The following is a 19747-nucleotide window of genomic DNA, read 5'->3' as shown; positions in this document are numbered from 1 at the left end:
GCATTAGCATGATTCCTAGCAATTTTTGGTAGTCATCTAACAATGGCATTGACACATTCAGACCCAATTCGAATCATTTCCCTGTCGGTCTTTAGCTAACTGACGGGTCATTTCGGCGAGTGATGGTATTATCATAATAAAAAAGAGGGCAAACATATCCTTGAGGGCCAAGAAGCAAGCTTACCGATTCTTCCACGTTGACAATTGTCTAATCAGAGTTTCTAATAGGATTGAAGCAATACAGTAGACAAATAATGTTTTGGGGCAAGTTTGAAGTTTTTATATATTTCATTTGGTTATACAACTCTGAATTGCTGCCAAATTCATCGGCCCATTGCTGACTCTCTTTCTTCGTGAAACCACACACCATGCTCCAGTATGGCTCTTGGGAATGATTTATGACTCACGGACGAATCAAGTACATAAATCCTCGTATTCCCCGTTCATCGTCCATAGCAACATGCGCTTGGGCCATTTCCACTTCCTAATCGGGTGCCCTGGCGACCGGCATTCCAATTCCGTCAGCATAATGTATTACAAGCGGCTAGTCTGTGAAGCTACAGCCCTGGAGTGGATAATATACCTATGTATGACTCTGAAAGCGTGGATTTTATAAAACACCGAAAATCTTCATTTCTGCTCGACGCCGGAATCTAGCTTCTCCGAGCATTTGCGTCGGCCTGGATAGCCTCCTCTGCACGACCCTTCCAGCCATCTTCCCAGCGGGAGAGGGCAGGTCGCTCTTCGTATACATCTTCACTTCCCCATTTCATTCGTGCTTGGTCGAGAGCACGGTCGGTCTCTCCATCGGGGCAGATAATATAGAACAGTCCTTTTTCAAGACCAGCCGATAACTCCTCCGCCACTTGGCTGGGGTACCACGCTCCGGTGGGCTTTTTCATGTCTTGCTCCTTGTTTGGTCCTACATTACCCATGAAACCTGTCCAGGTCCATCCTGGTATAAGTAAATGGACGGAAATGTGTGAAGTGATTGGATCGGAGCGAAGATCGTGGGCGAGATGCTCGGTTAAACTCTTGATCGCGGCCTTGGAAGCATTATACGCGGGGTTGTTACCTCCCGGTGGGTTTGTAATCCCTTGTTTTGAGCCAGTCACGACAATGGACTTTGGAGTCTTGGACTTTGAGTCCAAGATCAACGGAAGAATGACATCTAACCCGTTCAATGGACCAAAGACATTTGTGTCGAAGGTCTGGTGCTGTTAGATAGATCATTTACTAGTTTGCTTGTTTATTCCGGAATCTTACCTTTGACCAATATTCAGTGTCCAGCCAAGGGTTCATGCGTCCCCGACTCTCTTGAATCTGCGGCTTATACCCCCTTCCTGCATTCAACACCACTAGATCAATTTCTGGGAAGCTCCTGGAAATATTATCTGCAATATCTTTCCAGGCGGAGCGATCGGCAACATCCAGAACATAAGCCTCAGTCTTGAGATTTGGATCCAAATCGCTAAGCACCAGCTTCGTCTTAGTTAGATTGCTCTCGTCGATGTCTAGGAGAGCCAGGTGCATGCCCTTGTTCCGACATAGCTTCGCCACTGCAAAGCCAACGCCCGAAGCGGCTCCGGTGATTAATGCAGTTTTTTGGGATTGGATAACGCTTGCCATGATTCGAAAGTTGATTTGGGATATTACTCAAGAAAGATAGGGGATTTAGTTGGAAGTTCGCATTTAAAACCACCGATTATTAATGCTCTGCAATGTCATCGGGCTTAACGGAGTTAGCCTGTGTTTGGGTGCCAGGTGCCTTCCCATTTGGGGATAGTCTCCATGCACGATAGTAGATAGCAGACGGATTTCTCCATCTCTCTCCTCCCTCCGCAATTCCGTATTCATTCTTCATATCCCATTGCCCACCGTATGATCTCCATGAGGTTGAAGCATCACAGTCTGACCATCTTGAAACCATCTTTCTAAACGATATACCAACGTGAGATGTCAGGTATTAATTCTGATCACGCGTTCCCAGTTCCCTAAATCGCCTTCGGACTGCCCTGCTCTTTCTTTCCTCTCTCTTTCCCTTTCCTCTTCATTCAAATATTTCAATTGGGAAGTAATCTGCCAGCGCTTGATACCCAGCCACATTAGGATGAAGATGATCACCAGAATCGTACTTCTCCAGCAATTGATCCTGGGCCTGTGGATCTCTCAATACGCGATCAAAGTCTAGGACAGCATCGAAAACACCACTTTCCCGAATAAACGTATTGATGTTTTGACGAGTTTTCTCGCGCTCGACGCTCGAATAAGGCTGAACGTAATCCGAGGTTGGCGACGAACCGAAAGGAGTGATTGTTGCACCAAAGAATGGGATACCACCAATCGCATGGATGCGTGTCGCGATCTGTTTATATGCCGCAACAAGACGTGCTTCTATCTGCGCCTGCGAGGCAGCATCGGTATCCGCGAGACCGATGTCGTTCACGCCTTCGAAAATCATCGCATATTGCACTCCCGACTGCGCCAAGAGATCTCGGTCAAGACGACTGATTACATTGGGACCAAGGCCATCTTGTAGAATTCGGTTACCACCTGCTGCCTGGTTCAAAATTGCAATCTTCGATGTCGAGTCATGTTTCTGCATTTTGGCCAGTACCAAGTCCGGCCAGCTTGATACTGATAAGCCATAGTCACATTTTATTCAGGGCTGGAATTTTCGCTTACCGATTATTCGCATTTGTTGTGCTTCCTCGGCCATCGGTGATGCTGTCGCCGATGATTACGAAGCTACTAGACTCGGACGGTAGCCAACCCTCCACCCCACTGATGAAATACCTGGAAGCGCTGTTAGACCCTGGTCCATGTATTTGGCATAGCTGGAACTCACCAGTGATCCGTGCTTTGTACAGATGAGTCCGTGATGTTCAGCGCACTGACCCAATCTCCAACTGCTAGATACGAAGTCGTTCTACTTCCAGGATGACCAGTGATCGAGAAGCCTTCTTGTCCATTCTTGAGGTAGATGCTGATCATGAGAGCCGATTCAGCCTTGATGGGAAGTTTTATCGGATCGGAGACAGCCAGTCCGCCGTTTGGGATCACCACTTCTGGGCTTCCATCGAAGGATACATCTTTCAACGAAGCCTTTTGCAGAGCACTGATTCCTACGTCCTGTGTTGCCGGAAGACTAATGGTCACTTTGGTTATGGCGAGATCATTCGCGCCGAACGCATTAGAGAGACGAATACGGATCTCCTTCGCTGCTAATGAGACCTGGAGAGTTTGCCGAATAGTAGTATTATCGAACACGGAAGATGATCCATTCTGTATATGAGTCAGTTGTCAGACCAACGGTCTATCATACAAGCTCAAGGGTATCGTACAAATGGGACAGGGGGAAGGTTAGCAGGCTCTACCAGCTGGGGCATAGTTGTCCAGATGTTGACCCAGTGTGATTCTGGCTCTTTGTCATGCTTCCTTCGCTCTAACAGAGGGAAGCAAACAGCCGAATATGCGAGAAGCAGAACCGTAAATACATATTGCAACGGAAACATTGTCGTGATGGCCAACAATCGGCCGATTTGTAGATCGATTTGAATGGCAAAATAAGGCTCTATCTTCCAATACCATCACTCCAAATGCTCGGAAATGCTCTCCAATTTATTCTGAATTTCTTCGATTCTATGTCCGGATAATCTGGGTAAATACCAACTTTTTTTGCCAACATCCAGCTCCGTTTCGCCTGCCCCGCTATATCTCCTCCGCACGACGCAACCGAATTGCGGGGGGAAAGGCTAAATTCAGCTTCAAATCCTTGTCAATCAGAATCGCTTATTGAAAACGACCCTATTTGCCGAACTGATGCTAAATGATCGACAATAAAAACAGAACTCACAAGCCTTTGTCGTGCGGTTTGTGATGCTTTAAATCCTCCAGTATCTCTGGATATAATTTATGCATGATTCATATTTGTATACATATGCAATTTATATACAGTTTTAGCTGTATGTACCGGATTTTAGGCCGCGGATGCGAGTCTCTTGATCGGGGTGCCGCCGCCCGCGCGCTTTATGAGGGCGCTCAGAGTTCAGCTCACTGAGTGTTTCACAGCATACGATGATGACTCGGTGACCACTTACTTGCACTTAGTAGGCAGTCAGATGATACTCAGTGATGCTTAGGCCATTTTAATCATGCTCAGGTTATGCTCTGTGAGCACTCAGGTGGACTCAGGCTGCGTTTAGTGAGTGCACAGACATATCCACTTTCACGGTCTGTTAACTAACTCTTTCCTAGCCTCTAACTTATAATGATCAAGCCGCATCAAGGTGAGGGCCGCAGTATTATGGCATTTATGCTATGCTGTCATATAGTACAGTGACAATCAAGGTTTACCGTTCAATGGTTAAAGAGTAGAATGTTATTAAAAGTGGCAGGGTTTACCGCGTAATTATAGACTAAACATAGTGTTGGTCTCACCAACTGGGTACTGTGTATACAGTTAAGTGAACAGTATTTTGTCGTTTGAAGTCAAATGTAGACTGATTAATGATTGATGGTCTTTCCTGATGGGATTGGGAGTAGTTATGTGTGACTCGACCAATATACAAGGGGGAGAGAAACAGTTATCCTCCCGCACCGGCATATGAAGATTGATGTATCCCAGCACATAGTCTAATTCATATATCAAAGCTCAAGTAGAGAACGGATGTTTAAGAGTTGCCTACTTGATTGATAATGACTGTTTGATGAAGTACTGTCTGAGCCCCGGAATACCAGATATAGAAAATTGCATATGCCAAAGGTTGTCACATCTAAGCCAGGGTAGTGGAAGTTGTATGCTTTTCGAGTGGGAATTTATCCTCGTAGATAGGCAGGGGCATTCCCATGATCGAGGCCTTCACCTGCAGGGCTATGAATCGCGAGTAATACCGAGCCTGGCTACATGCCCCGCCGATATACCATAGAGCGGGATCTAGAAGATTCATGAGCTCTGGCGCCCTTTTTTGGAGCGTGAATTTCGCAACTTACGTCCTGTAGGCTTGAATGCACCTTTGATCTCACCCTCTTCATCCAGGCCCCAAAACTCCTCGACCTGAGATGCAATTTTCTGTCCAAAAATATTTTCTACTGCTTTCAGCATGTCAAGAACGAATCCAGTCGCGAAAACGATGATATCTCCTTTCAGATGAGAACCGTCACTGCATTTGAGACCATCTTTGGTATACTCAATTGGAAGTGAGTCTGATTTCACTTTGATCTATCTTCCAGAATCCGTTGCGATTAGTCCTGTAAAAAGCAAGAAGGATCTGTTATGGAATTGCACAGATATAGGATACCCACCTGGCCGGCACCAATCTTTCGCGATGCGCCTACATCCAGATAATGCCCCCCGAAACGTTCGTACATGCTATAGACCAAATCTCCATATCTCTCGGTCTTGAAACCGGCGGCTTCCAGATCATCGAATGGTTGGGATACTTGACTTGCCATACCGTGTAAGAGTTTCTGATAAATCAATCTGGTCACTGCAAGAGGCATGGAGTGAAATAACCGATCGGCGATATCGGTTGAAATCGAAGAATTGAAGTAGGCTAGATCCAGATTCAGTCTTTCGGCATAGGGAATAGTTGATTAGCTATGCTTACAGTCCATTAACGCACTAACATGTTCTACTGGAACAACATCTGCAACTATTTAGCCAAGGTCGTTCGTTGACCGACACTGATCAAGAATCCCGTACAGGTCGGAGATCGCTGCACCATCGTCACAGATGCCAGACCTGCGGCTAGCATATCTTCTGCAATGTCATGCCCTGTACAGTAATTTAGCATTGATGGTCAACAGTACGTGGAAAACACCTACCCGTATTCGCTGTGCCAACCACAATCCCATGTTTATCTGCCCATGATGACGCTGACCTATATTCAGATGAATGCAGAATGGAACCTTCAAAGCTCCCCTAGATGATAGACATGTCAGATGCATAGAGCCAAGTGAGTGATGTCGCTGACCTGGTTATCGTAAGTTGGAGATGACGGCATCAGACCCCCTCCATTAGCTAGTATCACATGGGCACCAAAGATTGTCTGAGCTTCTCGGTCCCGCTGAATGTTCAATTCCCAAATACCCTGTTCTTGCTGCCATTTTCCGGAATGAACTGTAGTCTGCTGCCATATGTTCTGGCGAGCTTCATTAGCACGCATTCAAACACCAACATATCACCCAGGACGCATCTTACAATCCCATATCTTGCAACCCAGTCCTGGTACCCTTTGGCTAGCTCATTCTTTGTCAGGAACTTTGGATAAGAGTCTGGAAAAGTTCGATCAAAAGGGAGATGAGCTTGAATAAATTAGTGTTGTAGACCAGACCATCAGCATTCGCATTTCATGATTGAGTCTTACCAAAATCTCTCGGCGTATGCACTTCCAATCCAGGCATTAGCGACAGTAAAGGTTCAACAATGCAAGGCCTTACATCTCATAGAGTCGTAACGACTATTCCAACTATCTCCGACCTCATTGTTCTTATCCAGAACGACATAGGACATCGACAATGCCTGCAAGCGGCCACCACAGCTCAGCCCCGCTTGTCCTCCACCAATCACTACGCAATCGTAGCAGTTTGTTGGGTCGAAGCCTGTGGAAAACTCAATCGATGGGCTGTTATTCGAAGGATGAAGCAAATCAACATTACTCTCGGTGCTCAATTGCTCGAGGATCGTGCACAAGACCCAAATCTTCCAGTTGCCTTGCGCATCTGGAATAAGAGAAGCGTTCCCACTGCATGTGGTTTCAGGTGGACCGGTCGTTTGAAAAGAGAAACCTACATCCACCCAGGAGATATTTTCAGTTAGACGAGTGATTTTGGCAGTATCTGGGGTTACTGAAAGCGCCAATGCCTTGGCTCTGGTAGTGGTTGCTTTCCAAGCGGTAGAGACCGATTCAGACGTGATGAATGTACGCAGTGATCCAGTGAGTGCAAACGTGTCTCTCCAGACGGCATCGCCGACAAAACAATCTTGATCTAGGTTTTGGAACTGCTTGGCCAAGATGTTTGTAACTTTGGAGATATCCAAATTTTCCGGAATATTGATATTGGGTAGCGAACAGGGGATTTCGGGAAGCGAATACATGGCTTTTTGCCTTCTAACGTGGTTTTGATTCGTCTCAGAGAATGCGCCTGAGAAGACGACTTATAGTCAAAAATGAGGAAAATGAATTGAAAATGAGTCCTTATAGAAGCGATGCTAGAAAGTAGTGATTCTAGAAAATGTCGGATACTGTCTAGGGGGCTGCTATGTTTAGTAGCCTTTTATTTTATCGAGCGCGATCTACCAGCCCAGATCGACATGCGCATGACGACACACTGCATCAAGAGCAGTTGCGAGAGAAGATGCGCGTGGCACTCAATGAGGAAGAATCAATGTTATTCGGCCGAAATGTGGTCATGATTTTTTATTTGCTTTTAGGTGATAGGAGCCAGCTCTGCAACTTGTTCTATTGTCACCCCAAGAGCGTGTAACATCAATATTTGCTACAATATCCTGATCCGATAAGTAGAGAGCCTTGAATTAAGTTTGATGGCTATTCACATTTCCTATTATGGCTAAATCATCTTCCTAATTGAATCACAAGCCTATTATGAAGCCTTTCACCACACCCTCCGTAGGGTGAGTGGGCAAATAGCTTTGGGTCACGCTACTGGATTAGGACTGACGTGTAGGTTGTTGATATGCCTGCAGGTTTATGAGCAACTATATATACAATTTGTATTCTAAGTTGATTGGAAACCAGATTGGTTTTTTTCTATATGGCAAAGCGCCGGAGATCATTTCCATAGCCAATTCTCCATTGATATCTCAAGCGTTTGAGTGGTAATACGTTTTAAATACTGCCAACACTGCCGCCAGATCCGCCTCCATGTAGGTTGCCGAATCATGCAGCTAAGGTACACCTCCAGTTGCATCTCCACCTAGCATACATGTTAATTGGATGATCGATGTTCGGAGCGTCATTTACGATCAGTATATTTTTCCAGGATGTAATCCTTGTAGCCGCTTAAATACGATAGAGATAATTTCATTAGACTGCAAGAAATGAAGTTCATGACGGCAGTGGTGCGAAGTAGATTTGGTCTGTTGTCGATAGGGCATCGTAAATTATCATTCTAATGATCCTGGCCAGATTGCTTCGCCTGGATTCCTAAACCTTCGGGGCAGTCCTGCAGAACAAAGAACATTCGGGCCCACTCGGTGTCACTCTTATTCTTCCACCCATGCATGGTTGCCCTCTGCACCACAGTATCCCCCTTGTTCAAGAGCTTTGTTTCTCCCGAATCGAGTCGCATTTCTATTTCCCCATCCAATACAACTCCGTAATCTAAGCTCTGAGTCACATGCATGATACACTCGTTTCCTGGCATGAAGTCCACGATGCGACAGACCGTTCCACTTGGGCTGATCAGGCCTACATCTCCCCTAGAGATGGCATCTTCATGATCGGTAATATCAGTACCATCTCGGAGGTCGGGAGGGAAGATTTTTGTCGTGTAAACCAAGTCGATTGCTAACCCGAGATCATCGTGGGTTTTCCAGCTTCCCGGCATCTCTCGAACCACGATGGCTTTCGACGTTGAGGGGTCATTTCCAGTGACATAGTGTATGACCGGGGGTAGAGAAGAGCTCGAGCCAGAGTTGCGATTTGAAGGCATAATAGTTAGGCGTATATGGCTTGAAACTGTAAGGAATTTGCTTTTTTTGAATCAAAATTGCAGCTTCAGTTACCGGTCCATAAAAGGCTCATTCAGAGAAATACGATCAGTATTTCAAGATAAGAGTAAGCAAAATGTATATGCGACGCCCCGTCTTTATAGACAAGGACCCAGAAGTGGACATTCTTTCCTTCCCTTTCCATCCCCATTTATCTTTGTCTTTTCTTCTCGTTACCAACGTACCACTAAAATCAGTCCCTCATTTTGCATTTCCGAAAAAGAGGGAAGTAAGAAAACCTGTTCCATAACCACTAATGCAATGCAATCCAGAATCGAATGTAACAAGCACCCGCGGCGCTGATCACGACCCGGGAGCGGCGACAAAGGAACGCTCATTAAAGTGATTCACAAACATATATTCCTAATATATACATAAACCGAAAGTTACAGTATTTTCTATCAATGTTAGAAGTTGGATTAGTGTACGTTAGAATAGCAATACGCATTATGCCAAAACACATACTAGGGGAATCGCCTCTTAGATCTCATGTAACAAACTCAACTTACGTAGATGGTGTTCTTTAGGCAGGGAGTTATGCTGGTTAAACTGCGTGGTCGCACCAACCCACCCAATGTTTCGGTTTATGCTACGTCTAGGGCGGTTACTGTTGAGGAAGGATCGACCGAGCATGAACTCTACATGTTTATAAAAGGGGCCTAGTGCAGAAATACATGATAGTTGCGATAATGCATTTTCATCCTGCATCGAAATATCCATGGTGTACGTCAATCAGCTTTACGAGACCCGGATTTTGTTGTTTTTCAGGCTGGGCCAGTTCAGTCGGTTTACATATACGAAGTGTTAATTGAACAGAATGGAAGTAAGTTAGGTGGCCTGCGCTGATGATTTCCACTGTTTATTATAGAACGGAGTGTATGCGTCCAGCATGGTGTAAGGTGTCTGGCTGCCTTAAATCGCTTCTACTGCAAAACAACCTGAATTCAACCACAAAAAAAAACTTGTTCTCGTGTTTGGTCAGAAAAAATGAACATCCTGATCAGCCTAGCAAGTATCAAATGTAGACTGAGACTTTTTCCACACTAGATACCCATGCTGAAAATACCCCTATAAATCACATGCGTGAGCTTTAGTTGGAAGAATTCGATGCAATGACGGATACCAAGAAAACTTACACCATGTAGAACAGGCTCGTCGGTGTTGATCTCCAGCATGTTACTCTTCAGCTTGATCACACGCTCCTGTGAACTACCAAGCCAGTTGGGAAACGAGCAAACGTCCATGTGATGCTTCACAAGAACTTTACCATCCAGTTCTTCTAACTCAAAGCGACCGCAATACGCAAGGTAATGCTTCATGGCCCGATAGAGCTCGTCCTTTGTGCCTCCTCCAATGTCAGCATCTGAGAATTCTGGAGCTCCCGGCTCCATCAATTGGGCAGACACAAATCCTTCAGGGCTGTAAATGAGGAAGCCCTGAGCTTTGGGGCCCATAGGGTGGCTAGTAAAGCCATTATCAGCTCGGACTGCCTTGTATTCAACTAGAGACCAGGTCCCAATCAAGCTCTGGCGAGCTTCTGCAACAGTCGACATAGTGAATCGTAAAATGTGACTGAGGTGTTTCGGAGACAATGGAAATGTAATTGCTGTCAACAAGCAAGATATATTTTGCAAATAGTGATGCCAAACCTAGTTTTATATGTGATTTCGAATTGTCATCCCAAGAAGTGGTATTGAGTCCGAATTGTCGTCACGGCACCGATGCACCACCTAGCATGAACAAGGACTTTCATCCGCCTGCTGACCCTGTCTAAAACGCATGACCTTCCATAAACGCACAGTTTTATCACTGATCTGCATGAGGTGAGGGAATTTTTGGTCCTCAAAATGAGCTCGATCACGTAAAAAAGTCATTCATACCTGATTCCATGCGCATCCAAGCGTCATCAATTACTGCATCAAGCTGGAGACACGAGGCTCCCTCATTATTTAATTCAAATCTGGATAGAACTGCCGTTGTGTTACCCCAGTGTATTACCCAAAGAATGATATATCGGTGATGTTCCTTGAGACTTCATAATTGTACGTGCTGTTTGGGGAGCCTTGGGTCTCGCTGATCTCTCTTGTTTTCTCATATCTCGTAGACCCACTTTATTAGAATGATTATATAGAACTTAGCCAGGAGAATATAATACACAGCGGTTTCCGGCTTAGGAAGTTTGGTCTTTCAAGTCAAACAAATCCAATAATTCCTTCCAGAGAAAATCCATTACAAGAAAGACAACATGCCTTCCGTGGTGGCTCCTCCTCAAACAATGCCGATTGCCATAATTGGAATGAGTTGCAAATTCCCCGGGGATGTAACTACACCGGAGAAGCTGTGGCAGGTTTGTGCCAATGGCCGCAATACTTGGTCGCAGACAAAGGAATCCCGCTTCAACTTGGACAGATTCTATCACCCACAGGGAGACAAGATAGGCAGTGTACAAGCCCAAGCCTACTTTCAGCTATGACTTGCCTAAATCTAATGTGTATCTTAATAGACCAACGCAAAGGGGGGTCACTTTCTGGACGAAGATGTATCTCTTTTTGATGCTTCGTTCTTCAACTATACTGCTGAAGTGGCAAATGTATGTTCTAGCAGAGTACAACATGGAAATTGGGAGTCTAAGCTTTACAGGATATGGATCCGCAACTCCGCATGCAACTTGAATCTGTTTACGAAGCTATGGAAAGTGGTACGTGCAAATTTGATTCTCGTTGGAGCCAAGTCGTGCTAAGAATATGATAGCGGGTATCACTATCACACAGATGGCCGGGAGCGTAACATCCGTGTTCTCTGGCGCGTGTTTCAGAGACTACCACGACAGTCTGATGCAAGATGCCGACAACATCCCCAGGTACTTTCTAACAGGAAACGGTGCTGCCATGTTTTCCAATCGCATTTCCCACTTCTTTGACCTTCGCGGGCCCAGTTTGACGGTGGATACGGGCTGTTCAACTAGTCTGGTAGCTCTACATCTAGCATGTCAAAGTCTACGGTCAGGAGAATCGAAGATGGCTCTAGTCGGAGGTGCTAATATCATGTTGAATCCTCACATGTTCATTTCTCTGTCAAACCTCGGGTGAGTCGTCGCTTTTGGTATAAATTTCCACATTCAGGTACTGACATCTGTCAATCAGATTTCTATCCGACGAAGGAAAGTCCTATTCTTTTGACAGTCGTGCCTCGGGCTATGGGCGTGGTGATGGTATTTCTAGTCTTGTACTCAAGCCACTTTCCGAAGCCGTCCGTGATGGCGATCCAATCCGTGCTGTAATTCGGGAAACCGCTGTGAATCAGGATGGAAAGACTTCTACCATCACATCTCCATCACAGGAGTCTCAAGAAGATTTGATTCGCACTTGTTACTCTCTCGCCGGGTTAGATCCTTTGGATACAGCTTACGTTGAGGCTCACGGAACAGGAACGATTGCCGGCGACCAGACAGAGGCAAATGCAATTGGTACGGTATTTGGTGAGCATCGTTCACTTGATGATCCACTGTTTATCGGGTCAATCAAGGCAAATCTTGGTCACATGGAAAGTGCCAGCGGTCTTGCGTCTATTATCAAAACTTGCATGATGCTGGAACGGGGTTTGATTCCCCCTAGTGCCAGCTTTGATGTTCCAAATTCGGCTATCGATTTTCACAGCCTGAAACTGCAAGTGAGTCCGACGAGAGTTGATTGTAGCCTTTGCCTCCTCGAAAGTATTGACCTTAAATAAATTAGGCTCCTGTCGCACTTACTACCTGGCCAAGCCACAAACCTCGACGTGTGTCGATCAGCAACTTCGGATACGGAGGTACCAATGCTCATGTGATCATTGAAGATGGTTATCATTGCCGTCCATGGGGATCGATTCATGTTCAGAATTTTGGACACGGGAGTGTTGAAATCAATGGATTGGCGGATACTCTTAGAAACTTCACTCTCTCCTCCGACGAAACCAGCCGACACATCTTCGTGCTTAGTGCCAAGGAGGAAATTACTGCAAAGGCGATGGTGGAAAACTTGATTAGCTACATCCAGAAAATGCGAAGGGCTCCCACATGGAGCCTGGCTGATCTTTCCCATACACTAACGAAAAGACGTTCCGATTTCCGATGGCGAGTTGCTATTTCAGCCCAAACCTTGAAAGAAGTCATGGACGGTTTTACGGATCCTCGAACAAGTCCAGTTTTATCCGTGCACCCTCCTCGAGTGGGATTTGTCTTCACCGGACAGGGTGCCCAGTGGTTTGCCATGGGCCGAGAGTTGATGTCAACCTATCCAACATTCTTGAGATCCCTAAAAGAGGCTGACTCTTGTCTTGGCGAACTGGGGGCTTCTTGGGGGCTTGTAGGCAGGTAACCCCAGGCGCATGTAATGATCGTTACTGACAGATAATAAAACAGATGAACTACTTAGGGATGAGAAGACCACCAAAATCAATGAGCCATATTTGAGTTTCCCGCTATGTGTGGCCATTCAGATATCCCTTGTTCGTCTTCTAGTATGTTGGGGAGTCTCACCCACTGCCGTGACAGGTCATTCTAGCGGGGAGATTTCCGCTGCTTATGCTGCCGGCGCTCTCACCTTCAGGGAAGCCATGGTCTGTGCTTACTTCAGAGGTTACCTTTGCAACAGTCTTCTGGAGGCTTCCGATCGCCGTGGTGGTATGCTCGCTCTTGGCGATGGAAAGGAAGTGGCTGGCAAGTATCTGCAGCGTGTTTCATCTGGTAGAGCCATGATTGCCTGTTTCAATAGCCCGTCGAGTGTGACTATTTCAGGGGATGTTGATGCCATTGATGAGATAGAAGCAATGGCTGCAGCGGATGGTATTTTTGCTCGCAAACTGAAGGTAGGATGTGCCTATCATTCACATCACATGAGCCCAATGGCTTGTGAATACGAAAGAATCTTGAGCCAGCACCTCCAAGTGGGTGGCAGCTTTGATGGCATCTTGTTTTCTTCGCCCGTGACAGGAGGTTTGCTGGAATCTGCCCGCGAACTAGGCCCAGCACATTGGGTGGACAACATGACAAAACCAGTCTTGTTCGAAAACTCCCTACGCGAGATGATAATTGGAGGAGAAACAAAAGAGCAGAATATCGACATGCTCATCGAAATAGGTCCACATGGAGCATTAGGTGGACCTATTCGACAGATACTGAGTCTACCTGGACTGGAAAATCTGGATATCCCCTATGCTACGTGCTTATCTCGGGGGCAAGATGCTGTTAAGACGATGCAAGGTGTTGCGTGTCTACTAAAAGTTAGAGGCTATGATGTGAATTTAGAAGCCGTCAGCTTTCCCACCGGCTCCAAAGTGCGGCGTGTCATTTACGACCTGCCTGCATACCCTTGGAACCATTCAGTTGGCTACTGGTACGAGTCGCCACTTCATAAAAGAGAGCGGGTGTGTGAGTATGAGGCCCATGGCCTTCTTGGAACTCGACTAGTCGGATCAGTCCCAACGGAGCCTACATGGCGCCACCGCATCCGTGTGTCAGAGATGCCATGGCTGAGAGATCACTTGCTCCAGTCTCAGATGGTTTTTCCTGGTGCAGGGTTTGTGGCATTGGCCATTGAGGCATTTTCACAAATATACCCAACAGTGTCAGGCTCACAGGGTGGCTATGAGCTACGAGATGTCGAACTCTTAAAAGCTCTTGTTATTCCTGATACTACGGAGGGGATTGATCTCCAGCTACTCATTCGAAAGGCCGATGATGAAAATCTGAATTTTAAGAAGGGAGACAAGTTCCATGTCTATTCCCTAAGCCTCGAAGGAGTGTGGACTGAGCACTGTAGAGGATTTATATGTGCAAGCTCAGAGACGGCGAAACAAATCAATCAATCTTCCTTGCTGAGCCAAGAGATCAGCCATGGCGGTCACCATTTGAGGAAGATCAGCCCGAAGCACTACTACAACTCGCTTCAAGACATTGGCCCTACGTTTGGCCCTTTGTTTCGAAATTTGCAGGACATTCGAGCCACTGAATCAATGTCCCTTGCCACATTTTCCGTGCCGGAAATCGCTTGCAACACCTCACTAACGCACAAATCCGACCTTTTGATTCATCCAATTAGTTTGGACACGGCCTTTCATGCGGTTTATTCGGCTATACCTCTCGCCAAACTGAAGCAGATGGGCCTTACGATCCCGATCTTTGTCAAAAGCCTATATGTCTCCTCCGACTTGAAAATCATTCCGCACTCCATTTTCAAAACCTCAGTGCATGTTGATAAGACAACTTCCGAAGGATTCGAAGCCTCACTGGATGTGACAGTAGACGGCGCCACTCCGCCAACTGCCCTAATCAAGGTTGAAGGGATGCTGTGCCGGTCAATTGACCGGGAACCCATTGAAAATCATGAGCTTGATCCAACTCTTTGTTTAAAGACCACATGGGGAGGTCATCTTTCATTTTTGACGAAGGATAAATTGCACTACCAGCTGGCCGCAAAGATGGACCCGAACGAGTCAGTGATTATGGGAAACCTGGCCCGAGCTGTCTTTTACATATCAGAAGAGGTTCTCCAATCACTCACCGAAGAAGATCAATCCAAGCTAGAGTGGCACCATAAACGCTTATTTGACTGGATGAAACACGCCCACGAATCATCTCCTGTCAAATGGAGTCTTTCAACCCCCGAGGAGAAAAATTCCTTGCTTGAGGAAGTGTCAAGCCAGAGTATCAACGGAGAAATGCTTTGTCGAGTGGGCGCTAAGATGATGTCGATTCTCCGAAAGGAAGTCGAGCCACTTACTTTGATGATGGAAGATAGCCTTCTTGATCGGTACTATGAGAATGCATTAAAGCTGCGTCGATCCCTTGACCAGGTTGAGAAGCTGGTCACGTTATTCGCTCACACCAACCCTCGGTCGAGGGTGCTTGAAATCGGCGCAGGAACTGGCGTGTGCACCGCTCCTGTCCTCCGAGCGCTGGGTGCAGCCGACGAAAACATGCCAAACCCCAAGCTCGCCCAGTATGACTTCACCGATATCTCAGCAGGCTTCTTTGAAGCAGCCCGAGAGAGATTTGGGTCGTTGAATGGACGAATGAACTATTTGAAGCTCGATATCGAAGAAGACCCAGAAAGTCAGTCCTTTAAAATCGGCACTTACGATCTTGTCGTGGCCTGCCAGGTTCTCCATGCTACCAAAAACATACAAAGGACCATGCAAAATGTCCGAAAGCTACTAAAACCCGGTGGCCGCCTGATTTTGGTGGAGAGCACACAAGACGAAGTGGACATCCAAATGGTTTTTGGAACTCTTCCAGGATGGTGGTTGAGCGAAGAGCCCGAGAGAATGCTTTCTCCAACGCTCACGGTGGATTCCTGGACGTCACTTCTCGATAGATCTGGATTTGGAGGACTAGACATTGAAGTCGGCGACTGCGAGAATCGACAGGAGTATGTCATGAGTGTCATGATGGCGACTGCCAGCGTTGAGCTTGAGTCCCCGCCCCGAGCCAATATCGCCGTCATTCTTCCCTCGAAACAAGCGCCTCCACCAGAATGGGTAAATGATCTCACACAGTTGATTCAAACAACAACCCTCTTAGATTGTTCGGTTCATTCCATGGGCCAGCCCGAGATCCGGGCAGATGCTTTCATATACTTGGGTGACCTTGATCAACCCAGTCTGAACCAATTGACAGTGGATGAATTCCATAACCTAAAATCCCTTATTGGAGCAAGTCAATATGCCCTTTGGATCACCAGAGGGGGTGTTATGAACTGCGAGTCTCCTTTATCTGCTCTGGTCACTGGGTTTCTCCGAACGTTGCGTTTGGAAGATCCCAGCAAGCGTTATATATCTCTGGACTTGGATCCGGTCTCTGATTCTTGGACTCCGCAAGCCACCAGAGCAATTGTCCAAATCCTAAAGAACACTTTTGCTGATTCCTGGAAGGTGCAAAGAACGGAATACGAATTTGCGGAGCGGCAAGGTCAGATTCTTGTGCCTCGAATTTGCGAGGACTACGAGCAAAATCTGGCTATAGCAAAGCAGATATCGGAACCCGAGACCCAAGCTCAATGCTTCCACCAAAAATCCACATACCTTCGATTAGAGGCAAAATCCCCCGGCAACCTGGATAGTCTGGTTTTCAGCGGTGGACCCGATCCACTACTTGCCGATGGCATGGTGGAGATTATACCACACGCATTTGGGCTCAACTTCCGGGATGTGCTTGTTGCCATGGGCCAGATGCAAGAAGGATTCATGGGTTTTGAATGCACAGGCGTTGTCATTGCGGTGGATGAAGCTTCTACCCACAAATTCAGAGTTGGGGACAGGGTGTGTGCCTTGATGACAGCAGGACATTGGGCAAATCGAGTGCAGGTTCCTTCGACCTCCGTCGCACATCTGCCAGATGACATGCCTTTTGAACTGGGAGCCTCAATTCCAATGATATACATCACCGCTTATCACGCCTTGATAGAAATCGCGCATCTTGAGAAAGGTGAGACAATTCTAATTCACGCCGCGGCAGGAGGTGTTGGTCAGGCCGCGATAAGTCTTGCACAACACATTGGTGCCGAGATTTTTGTCACCGTCGGCTCTCCAAAAAAGCGTGACTTCGTGCATAATACCTATGAGATCCCCTTTGACCACATTTACTCCAGTAGGGACACTTCCTTCGCGCAAGGAATCATGTCAATTACCAACGGTAGGGGAGTTGATGTCATATTGAATTCGCTGTCTGGGAAGCTCCTCCAGGCAAGCTGGGATTGTATTGCGATGCTAGGTCGCTTTGTGGAGATCGGGAAACGAGACATCCAGCAAAATCGTCAGCTTGAAATGGCGAACTTCGGTCGTTCAGTTTCCTTCTGCGCTATGGATTTAGTGCACCTTGGGAACTACAAAGGCGAGAAGGTTTCTCGCATCCTGAGGACCGTCCTTCGAATGATTGAAGAAGGAGATATCAGTCCGCGTACGCCGATCACCACGTTTTCTATTTCAGATCTCCCTCAAGCATTTCGCACCATGCAAGCAGGCAAGCACATTGGCAAGATCGTGGTGAAGGCGGATACAGAAGATCGGGTGAATGTAAGTATATATGAATTTTAATAAACAAACCAATGAAGAGAGCACTGACCTATATTACCAGGTAATTCCTCGGCGCGATGGAATTCTCTTTTCCCCGGACAGCTCATACCTCATAGTGGGCGGCTTGGGTGGCATTGGACGTTCCTTGGCGCAGTGGATGGCTCAAAGAGGAGCCAAATTTATTATTCTAGCCTCAAGACATGCGCAGAGTTCAGATTTCGATTCATTCCTAGAAACCTTCCGCGGGACAGGAACGGTTTGTGTGGCGCGGCAATGTGATGTTTCAAACGCATCAGACATCCAGCACATGGTCCAACAGACCGAGGATGAGATGCCGCCGATAAGAGGTGTGGTACACGCGGCTATGATTTTGCAAGATGCCTTGTTTGAAAATATGACCTACGCGCAATGGGAATCGGCTTTGAATCCCAAGGTGATTGGCAGTCTCAACCTCCATGACCAGTTTCAAAGTCCGGACCTTCAGTTCTTTATTACCTTATCCTCCGCGACCGGTATCCTAGGAAATCCATCCCAGGCGAACTATACCGCAGGATGTACGTACCAGGACTCACTTGCCAACTACCGTGCCGCTAGGGGCCTTCCTGGCATATCGATAAATCTCGGCAGCGTGAAGTCGGTTGGTGTCGCGGCTAACCAAGAGGGTGTTGCCGACCATCTGGAGAGAGTAGGGTTCCGTGCCCACGAAGAAGAGGAGATTCTACATCTCTTCCAGGCAGCCATCCATCGCCCACTGCGGAAACCAGGTTCGGCTCAGATCTTGAGCGGGATTGCACCATTCTCCAATCATGAGGACCTTTCCTGGAGAAAGGAAGCTCGTTTTGCTGGCCTATTGCGGTATAAGAGCTCTGATTCGGCTTTGCAAAGACATGGCACCAGCGATAATATTTCGCTCAAAGAAGGTTTGACTTCTAGCAGCTCACGCTCAGCTGCTGTGGAATTCATCAATCATGCCCTTATAGTCAAGCTTTCTAGCTTGTTCATGATTCCAGAGTCAGACATCAGCATTCAGTTGCCGTTAGCAGAATATGGTGTCGACTCCCTGGTCGCAGTGGAGTTGCGCAGCTGGATTGTCCAAAGCGCCGGGGCCGTTATCAGTGTCTTCGATTTAACTACGAGTCAGTCGCTCTCGGCATTGACTGGGACAATTGTGGATCAAATTTGGTCTAAGACGGAGTGATAGCTGTGGGTTGACTTATCCTGTATTCATTCCCTCCTGCTGTGTCCTTCCATTTCTCAGGCTGCTATTCCATTGCACACAACTTACCACTTTTGAGATACAGGGTCCCTTTGAACTTGTCTCCTTTGACTTAAATAATCAGAACCACTAACCTGGAATGCTATTTTCGATACTGTGCTTCTAAAAGACTACTATCCGCATTTAGAAAGGGAGAATCACAAAATGCGCACTGTCCAACTAAAACGAGCACTTTGACCTTACCCTATTATATAAAATATTACATCACTAGTCTCCTTTCCTATCCTCTGCATACCCTCGCATGGCAGTAAATAGCTAGGATCGACCGCCGCTACATTAATGACGCTGGCCTGTCGTTAAGGGGACAACGGTTAAGAGTGCTCGATGAATGACTGCATTAGGATGGAGCTACAATAATGCATTTGACTGCCCAGGTGGGGTGAGCTGCTGACTTACCTGCTCTTTAAAATTGCTTAGGGAGCACTCAGCTGGAACCCGGGCTGGAACCCGGCTCAGGGAGCAGGTTCAACTGGCTTATGTAATGATCAGGTGATGCTCAGTGAGTCCGGAGTGAGTTTGATGATTATGTAATACTATGGGACGAGCTCAGTTTTACTCAGGGATCAAAGGCGTGATTCATGTGCGGATGGAAAGCGCGCAATTGGATTTATTTTCATTTTTGAAGGATGCTACATCTGCACATGTCTCGAGTGGAGGCGAGGGGTGGCGTCTGGGCAGCCAATGAATGT

At 46.8% G+C, this 19747-nt stretch overlaps 6 protein-coding genes across 6 annotated transcripts; 1 reads left to right on the top strand and 5 right to left on the bottom strand.

Moving 5' to 3' along the window:
• Positions 1-653: 653 nt before the first annotated feature.
• On the bottom strand, positions 654-1629 carry N7529_009309 (SDR family NAD(P)-dependent oxidoreductase; the record flags this gene model as incomplete). Its single annotated transcript, XM_057244836.1, has 2 exons — positions 654-1211; positions 1267-1629. 2 exons carry the CDS (start codon positions 1627-1629, stop codon positions 654-656), a joined length of 921 nt encoding a protein of 306 aa, XP_057093099.1.
• Positions 1630-2050: 421 nt separating this feature from the next.
• Positions 2051-3515, bottom strand: N7529_009308 (SGNH/GDSL hydrolase family protein; the record flags this gene model as incomplete). The annotated part of the gene is made up of 4 exons (XM_057244835.1): positions 2051-2630; positions 2686-2796; positions 2849-3285; positions 3345-3515. The coding sequence occupies 4 exons, from the start codon at positions 3513-3515 to the stop codon at positions 2051-2053; spliced, it is 1299 nt and encodes a 432-aa protein (XP_057093098.1).
• A 1260-nt stretch (positions 3516-4775) lies between these two features.
• On the bottom strand, positions 4776-7099 carry N7529_009307 (flavin-containing monooxygenase; the record flags this gene model as incomplete). The annotated part of the gene is made up of 10 exons (XM_057244834.1): positions 4776-4936; positions 4993-5221; positions 5305-5555; positions 5610-5648; positions 5705-5776; positions 5827-5923; positions 5976-6143; positions 6203-6306; positions 6369-6389; positions 6442-7099. 10 exons carry the CDS (start codon positions 7097-7099, stop codon positions 4776-4778), a joined length of 1800 nt encoding a protein of 599 aa, XP_057093097.1.
• A 1034-nt stretch (positions 7100-8133) lies between these two features.
• On the bottom strand, positions 8134-8676 carry N7529_009306 (cupin domain-containing protein; the record flags this gene model as incomplete). The annotated part of the gene is made up of 1 exon (XM_057244833.1): positions 8134-8676. One exon carries the CDS (start codon positions 8674-8676, stop codon positions 8134-8136), a length of 543 nt encoding a protein of 180 aa, XP_057093096.1.
• A 1063-nt stretch (positions 8677-9739) lies between these two features.
• Positions 9740-10287, bottom strand: N7529_009305 (lipocalin-like domain-containing protein; the record flags this gene model as incomplete). Its single annotated transcript, XM_057244832.1, has 2 exons — positions 9740-9802; positions 9871-10287. The coding sequence occupies 2 exons, from the start codon at positions 10285-10287 to the stop codon at positions 9740-9742; spliced, it is 480 nt and encodes a 159-aa protein (XP_057093095.1).
• Positions 10288-10979: 692 nt separating this feature from the next.
• Positions 10980-18980, top strand: N7529_009304 (type I polyketide synthase; the record flags this gene model as incomplete). The annotated part of the gene is made up of 8 exons (XM_057244831.1): positions 10980-11177; positions 11238-11324; positions 11375-11432; positions 11486-11819; positions 11878-12403; positions 12469-13085; positions 13147-17782; positions 17844-18980. The coding sequence occupies 8 exons, from the start codon at positions 10980-10982 to the stop codon at positions 18978-18980; spliced, it is 7593 nt and encodes a 2530-aa protein (XP_057093094.1).
• Between the last annotated feature and the right edge of the window lie 767 nt (positions 18981-19747).

The sequence above is a fragment of the Penicillium soppii genome (genome assembly GCF_028829465.1).
Source record: "Penicillium soppii strain IBT 18220 chromosome Unknown utg000007l, whole genome shotgun sequence".
In the NCBI taxonomy this organism is placed as follows: Eukaryota; Fungi; Ascomycota; class Eurotiomycetes; order Eurotiales; family Aspergillaceae; genus Penicillium; species Penicillium soppii.
The sequence above is the reverse complement of the archived record's forward strand: the minus strand, read 5'-3'. Positions and strand labels throughout refer to the sequence as shown.